The sequence below is a fragment of the Branchiostoma floridae genome, chromosome 9, assembly GCF_000003815.2.
Source record: "Branchiostoma floridae strain S238N-H82 chromosome 9, Bfl_VNyyK, whole genome shotgun sequence".
NCBI lineage: Eukaryota > Metazoa > Chordata > Leptocardii > Amphioxiformes > Branchiostomatidae > Branchiostoma > Branchiostoma floridae.
The window spans coordinates 18,358,468-18,366,835 of NC_049987.1; the positions used below are offsets into that span (position 1 = coordinate 18,358,468).

Here is an 8,368-nt window from a genome sequence, read left to right on the forward strand (position 1 = left end):
ACGAGCTTCGTCCATATCGTTGACAACACAAACTTTGCCAACGAAGGGGCGATTAAAAGTGCTCTATTCGCTTCGGACGGCTACCATATCAACAGGAATGGAATTCGCGTTCTAGCTGCTAATATCAAGCGAACAACCAATCCTCTCTTAGGCCTGGGTCAGTACACGGGCAGGAAGAACCAGCCTGCATTGAACACAATGCCAAGCTCTCAGTACCGGACATACAGAGACGCTGTGATCGGAGTACCGACTGATAAGACTAGTGCTCCTCCTACTCAACACGGGAACAATTCTCGCCCGTCTCCACACACACAACCAGCACGGGATCGGGGACAACAATCACACATTGGGCCCGCCCCAACATCGGGACAAGACCGATCACCTACTTCAACCCATGCGCTAGATGCTGGGCGAGAACATAATGCAAATGCGCACAGGAGACCACCAGCCGATAACCCACCTAACATTTCAGCTGGTCCTACTTCAGAGAGACTCGAACACTTCTCCAGTACACCATGGAACAGTAACCCTCCCCCTCGCCAAGGACCCGCGGCCCCAAGTTCATCTAAAGCTCCGATGGGACATCCAGTGAACTCGTCCAGAAGCCCAATAGGGCACTGGAGTCAGCCGCCACCCATCCCAAGTCGTCTCTCCGGACCCTGGGGCCCGCCCATCTTCAACCAACCGGCCGGCCCGTGGGGATTCTCCCCGGTGAACACTCCTGTCCTTACCCCGCCCGGCCAGTCTCAGCCTCCACGGATGAACCCACCGCCCTGGTCCTGGCATCCTAACATGATGTGGCCTCCGATGTTCCCGGTGTGGTAGGACTTCTATACTTAGTCATACAGTCTGTACATTTCGATTAGAAAGACTGTATCCGAGACTACTGCATTAGTCAAAGCTAAGCTATTTGTAGATACACAGTGATACTAGTATTTAGTTACGTTGGTAGTCATTTTTAGTTTAAGAAATATACAAAATGATTTAGACGTACATATATGTATTTTTTGTTGTTGTAGTTGTTGTTGATCAATTTTGATTGATTGTTTACTTAGTTTACATTTATCTAAGCTTACCTCAAATTCTCATGTTAAAGCTAGTAAGGTCCTGTGAGACATTGTGGATCGGACCGTAAAGACACAATTTTTTCTTCTTTTTCCCATTTCATTTAACTCATCCTTGGATATGAAAGCATTTTCTGGAGGCAACATGAACTTTTGTTTCTGGAATGTCCACGGGCTGGGTTCAAAATTAGAGGATTTAGATTTCTTGTATAAAATTGACAAATTTGACTTTATCTCGCTTCTGGAAACGTGGAGTACTGAAAAAACAAAAATTAACATACCAAACTACAGTTCTTTTCAACTGCATAGAAAGAAGAGTAAACGAGCAAAACGCTCATCAGGGGGCATCATTTTCTTTTTCAAAGAACAATACAAAGCTTTTGTTAAAAAATTACCATCAAAATCAACAGATTTGCTTTGGGTTCAGATAGATCGCAAATTACTAGGATTAGACAAAGATCTTTTTATTTGTTCAGTTTATATCAGTCCTAGTGCATCCACAACGCACAAACACACAGAAAACCATGTAATAGAAATTTTAGAGGAAGAGATATGTAAATACAGTTCTCAGGGTTTCATCCTACTAGGCGGTGACCTAAATTCTCGTCTAGGAAATTTACAAGATTTCGTTGAAGATGACACTTTCTGTGATAATCACCCGAATAACTTCTCAAACATTACATTAGATAGACAACACATGGATCAAGCTCCCCCCAACAAGTTTGGCAGATTTGTGGCTGATTTATGTATTCAAGGAAATCTTAAAATTCTTAACGCCAGAATAGCCGGTGATCTACAAGGAAAATTCACGTGTCATCAGCCAAACGGTAGCAGCACTGTTGATTATGTAATATGCAACCAACCGCTTCTAGAACACATTTTATTTCTTCGAGTTAACCCCCTAACCACATTCTCTGATCACTGCATGTTATCTGTTGTCTTACGTACAAAATCCTCAAATCACCCTGCCAAAGAGAAACAGATAAGTGGAAACAGCAAACCTCTCTCTAAAAGATTCCATTGGAATGAAACCTCTGCACAAAAGTTTTTTCAATCCCTCAGCCAACCACACATTATAGATAGACTTAATAACCTTTCACTTAGAGGAACCAAAAGCGCAGCCCACGACATTGAAAACTACGTCTCGGATCTCAGCTCAGTATTAAGAGATGTCGGTTACAAATCATTGTGTTTAAAGATTAATAGAAAACGGCCAAGGAAAATAAAAAACAAGAAATGGTTTGACAAAAGCTGTTGTGAAATGAAACGGGAGCTAAAAAATCTGGCATCTTTACTCGAGAAAAATCCACAGAACTCAGACGTGAGAGGAAGGTTTTTTAAAAGGAAAAAAGAATATAGAAAACTATTAAAAAAAAAGAAACGAGACTTTCATCAACAAATCGTTAACCAACTGTCCTCTTTGAGGGAAGAAAACCCAAACGCGTTTTGGAACTTATTGAAGAAACTGAAGTCAGAGAAAACACAAGAGCCAAGTTCTCAAATAACGGATGAGGCGTGGTTAAAACATTTTAATAGAATAGACAAATCTTCCATCAGTGACTCAGAAACTTCAACTAATAACTCAACAAATGTTCAAACTCATTTTCCCTCCCCTCTCCCTCCTACAGAGAATTCCTTTTTGGACTCTCTGATATCAGCTAAGGAACTAGATATAGCCATCTCCAAACTAAAAAAAAGCAAATCTAGTGGTAGTGATATGATTACAAATGAAATGCTGAAGTGTGGTAAACCAATCCTACAAAAAACACTGCTTCATCTCTTCAATTCATGTTTGCAAAACGGATACTTTCCCAAAGAATGGTCACTTAGTCATATAGTACCAATACACAAGTCAGGTGATACCTCAGTCCCAGACAACTATCGGGGTATCTCCATTATGAGTTGTCTGGGGAAATTATTCTCGTCCATTTTGAATACTCGTCTTGTGAACTATGCGGAACAGAACAGCCTTTTTAAACCTCAACAGGCCGGTTTTAGAAAAAACTATAGAACGTCTGATAATCTTTTCGTATTAACTACTTTAGTAAGCAAATATCTCAGTCAAAATTCACGTCTTTACGCATGCTTTGTTGATTTTAGCAAAGCTTTCGACTCTGTTTGGCGAGAGGGTCTCCTGTTCAAATTAAATAATCTTGGAATAGGAGGAAACTTCCTATCGACCATAAAAGACATGTATTCCAAAACTAATAACTGTATCAAAACCAACAATCGTCTTACCGAAACATTTGTAACTAACTGCGGGGTTCGACAAGGCTGTAATCTGAGTCCAACATTGTTTAATTTGTTCATTAGTGATATAGTATCTGAATTTGATAACTTTTCTAGCAATTCTCCTATTCTGTACAACATGAAAGTGCCATGTCTTTTATATGCCGATGACTTGGTTATCTTCTCAGAATCCCAACAAGGCTTACAGTCCTCCCTACTTAGACTAGAACAATATTGTAAATCATGGAAGCTGAAGGTTAACCTGAAAAAGACAAAGGTTATTGTATTTACAAAGGGAGGCCGCTTACCGAAAGATTGTAGTTTTTTGTTTGATAATAATGCTTTAGAAATAGTAACATCTTATTGTTATCTAGGTATTGTTGTATCCTCAGCTGGCACATTCAAAGCCAACAGCAAATACTTATACAGCAAGGGATTGAAAGCTCTATTTGGAATTAGACAATCATTAGACAAAGCAGACGCACCATTATCAGTTAAAAACAAACTCTTCGACACTTGTGTTAAACCTATTTTGTTATATGGATCTGAAATTTGGAGCTCATTCAAAAGTCCTATATCTTGTCCTATTGAAACAGTGCACTTGAAATTTTGTAAACACTCACTTAATGTTCCGAAAACTGCATCTAACCTTGCTGTACGCGCTGAATTAGGGAGGTTTCCTATCCAACTGGAAGCCTCCCTAAACGCCATCAAATATTTCATTAGAATTCAACAGAATGTGCCAGCTGAGAGTCTGCAGGCAGACGCTCTCTTATGTCAGCTTAATCTAGATTCATCAGGTACCAAATGTTGGGCATCTGGTGTTCGCAAAACTTTGGAGGAGTGTGGTTACCCTTTTGTTTGGCAAGCCCGTAAGTCAACAGATCCAAACATATCCCACCTAATTTCTGCAATCCACCAACGACTGAATGATATTTATTTCCAGAATTTTCTAACCAACATTCATAATGATAATAAAGGTTTACGTGCGAAAAACAAACTCCGAACGTACAGACTACTGAAATCCACATACAATGAAGAGCAGTATTTGAAAATCACAAACATTCGGCATAGAACTACCATTGCCAAACTAAGAATCAGTTGCCACCGACTGCGAATTGAATCGGGAAGGCACAGCCGCACTCCTCTAGAACAAAGAATCTGCCAATTTTGTACCTCAAACATGGTAGAAGATGAAGTGCACTTCACTGTTGATTGCGATATGTATGCGAATGATAGAAATACTCTATTTAGTTATATAGAAAGTAGATTCCCTCATTTTAGACACATGAGTAGCACTGACAAGTTTATATTTCTCATGCGTTTTGACAAACCGACAATAGCGAAACCCATACAGTCCTACATTTTCACTATTACCAAGAAGCGAGAAGAAGCCGAACTTTTGTGTTAGACTAGATTTGTGACACTTTTATGTATGTATATATCCTGATTTGTTGTGACCTGTACTTAGCCCGGTTGGGCAAAATTGTACAATAAAGGTCTTCATTCATTCATTCGATAATAAACTTATGGTCAAATACCCACGGACATGTTTCAAGAAAAATACCCAGCAAAAAACGCTGTTCTGCGTCAAATTCTATTCTATAAAACATGTGGGACTCAGTGTTACAGTCTAAATATTTTGTAGAAGCACCGCTGTAGGAAAGAAGGTCCAAGCAATGTAAAACATCACGTAGCATGAAGTTCGCTGTCAACTGGCACACAGCAGATGACTGTTTGAAACTCTAAGTCTAATCAACAGCCGTGTTTGATTGATAGCCGGCGGTCCTATGATGAAGTCGGCGAAAGGTGCGTTAGTTAGAAAATCTGCGTTTAGTTTTGATACGTAATTATAAGTTAGACAGTGGCGAGAATGATTATTTTCTCATCAATATTTCTCTTCAGAATTATTTGAACTTAATTGTACATCTAAACAATTGGCTTACCTGTGCAATGTTTATATGATTAATGATCAGTGTACTGAAATCATGTGTAACGTATGGCTCCTAGTCAATAGATCAGCATTTTCTCTATAGTGACCACCTGTCTATAGTGGCCACATTTCCTAGTGCTGTTGTTGTTTGGCATAAACTTTGAACATTTAAATTGTAAGTAACTTTAAACTGCCAGAGTTTCAGCCCAATAAAACACTCTCAGCGCCAGGGTATGAACAGACTGACCAGACAGACGAAAATAAATCCTCGAACAAGGTTCAATCGTATCTTCCGGGTCTGGCAGGAAGTTGTTAAACTAAAATAAGAATAGGCTCGATGGTTGATTGCATACAAAGTAAAACAGTTTAACAGTTTTACAGCTTGAAGAAAACAAACGCTCCTACAGTACCTGCACCTGCTTGATAATTATTAAATCGTATGCCCTACTTGAATAAAAAAAGTTCATTGCAATAATAAATGTACCCACATCACAAGGAGCTTATACTTTTTTAAACTTACACCTAGTTATCGTACTGAAAATTGTTAATGACATTACATGAAGTCATTCAACAATTTTCAGTCATGATGAAAATTTTCTGAATGGAAGGTGTGATTATTGTCATTTTCTGAAAAATAGAAGCAAGCTCTGTTTTTACCTGGAGTCAATTCACAATACCAGTCCACTTTGGGGGATAATGTACTGTTAAGAGGATGTTCCATTTTTGCGCAGGGGTGATTTGGAACAGTCCAATGTTGCGTGGGAAGGGGTATGGCTGAAATATGCTGTATTTGCTCTTAAGCAAATGTCGGCCTTTCTAGTTCATTACAACATTACAGCGTTCCATGTGGTGTAATTAAAAGGTAATTGTAATTAAGGTGTGTTTTAAAGACTATGCAGCAATAACGTTCAACAGAGGTTATGGACCGGGTTACAACTTGGGTTTTTGTCATGTGGTTGTCCTGTTATCATAAAATAATTCAAACGCCCTTCGCGTACACCTAGTGCATGCGCCGCCGTCGAAAATTTGAATACGTACTTACCGGACTTGCTTACCTACTAATTTCCAAACAGACGTTGTTTGGAAAGTAATGACCTCAATGGTTTGAATATTGTTGGTTATTGATAAAAGGCTCCATACTAAGCTGTACCTCGAAATTTGAGTTGAGCTTATTATTTCTGGGTAATGCCGAGAATAACTAGAACTTATTGATCACCACACCTCAGGTGATACGAAATTCATCGCGTCGTATACCCAATTATGATTATCACATACTTTTTCTCCGTTTTCCTACAGCGTACACTCGTGACGTCGCTATCATCACCATCTCCGTGGTTGCTGCTGTGATTCTAGCGGCAATAGTTGTAGTCGCCATCATCATGGTAAACAGAAAGGGGTGAATCTAATATCTAATCTAATCTAATCGAAACTTGGCACAAAAAGTTTGGTATACTATCTTCAATTGATCATATTTCTGTTGTTTCTGCGTCAGCTTCAATGTATTATACATCTATAGAAAGATTTTCTTTCCAATTATCAAACAGACATCACTGACACGCGCAAATACCAACAGGACGATAATGTTGAACAGAATCAGGGAAATTTGAGCCCTCTTTTGGTGACCCACTCACGTAAGCAGGCCTATTTCGTGTTCCATGAGTTAATATTTGATTGTGATAATAATATTTTTGATGCCATAGGAAAGGGAATCACACAAGCTTTCTATTAATTGATATATAACACATTGAAATTTATGCAAAATAACGGAAATATGATAAACCAAAGTTGGTATTCTAAACTTTATGTGCCGAGTATACCTGTTGTGTCGGCTGAAGTTTAAAAACCTCCTTTGGAGTCATATAAAAGTGGCTTTTAGGAAGAACGAACAAGCAAATTTTATGTACTTTTTCACACATTCTGTAGATGATACACTGAAATTCACCGTATTTCATTGTAAACTGTCTTTGCACCCTGTTGTATATCTTGAGGCGTTGAACCTTCTTACCTTGAGGTCCAATCACAATAGGCAAGAAACTGTGTTCTGATACATCCATTATTTGTTTTGACTCATTTTTTGTTGTCCGTACAAAGCAATTACTACTAATTGATGATAGTTGAATGTTTGCACTCAACGTGTGATTGTTTTATCAAGGTGTTATCGATCTAAATATATATATACATGTACATGGCAAACTTACCAATACACCAAATAGGCTCCTTGCAAAAAGTGTAAGTGTTGATCACTTCGGGCTCAGGCCTGAATCAATATTTTGATATACACCAACTTATACCCAAATACCATTACACCGGCCACTTCCGTTAAAACGGACAGGCATGCAGCCACTTGTTCATTGGTCTTTCTGAAAATTGGCATTCTATCATTGGTTAAACAGTTGAACTGATAATTGTGAAGGACAGTCACTATGGGTCTAATGTAACATCAGATCCTGTTCACTGAACAGAAAAGGGATCCTCAGGCAACATTTCATATCAGACTGGTTTCAAACTGGTTAAGTGGAATCGAATCTCATTGCAGCCTGGGGTCAGGGGTCAGGGTCAGTGTATGCACGTGTTACGCATAGTCATAATATTGACAAATGTTGTTATATATTCCGTTGTATACTATGTTACACCATGTATATTTTATCTTTTTATGTACTTATATCATTGTTATTGATAAGTATCACGAAGTTGTTAAATTGCATTTGTGTTGTCTCTGCTTTTGTCAGCAAGGCTAGCCCTTTGTAATAGCCACCGGTTGGCTAGTTGGGCAGCCCTAGCTGTGTATGTCCCATGCAGAATAATGAAAATTAAAGGTGGTGTGTATAAGATGACTGAGCCAAACGGTATCTTAGACATGGACGTCATTTGACGTCATTTATGTTGCTATTGGCAACAAAAGTCGTAACAAACATTGTCATTCTGTTATCTGCACTTGCTGTTACTGTTTTAGCATACCTGGACGTTTTCTGGAAACACCTATTTTTAATGGTTCCAGGCAATATATTCAAATGATGACCTCATAATTGCGTAATACAGTAGAAGCCGTTTAATTGCACATCCTATTTGCCAGCATATTTTTTGCAATTATCTGGCAGGTGCAATAATGCGAAGTTATCCTGCAGGACCACAGTGGTTTGGG

The 8,368-nt window shown here is 38.9% G+C and overlaps 1 protein-coding gene across 3 annotated transcripts in view; it reads left to right on the forward strand.

Moving 5' to 3' along the window:
- The window catches only part of LOC118423370 (kin of IRRE-like protein 1), a 24,656-nt gene extending 16,599 nt beyond the window's left edge, over nt 1-8,057 (forward strand). For all 3 annotated transcript variants that reach the window (XM_035831486.1, XM_035831487.1, XM_035831485.1), the window contains one exon: nt 6,523-8,057. In XM_035831486.1, coding sequence (XP_035687379.1) covers nt 6,523-6,626 — 104 coding nt within the window. In that variant the 3' untranslated portion in view covers nt 6,627-8,057. The remainder of the gene's footprint in view (nt 1-6,522) is intronic.
- Nucleotides 8,058-8,368: the final 311 nt, after the last annotated feature.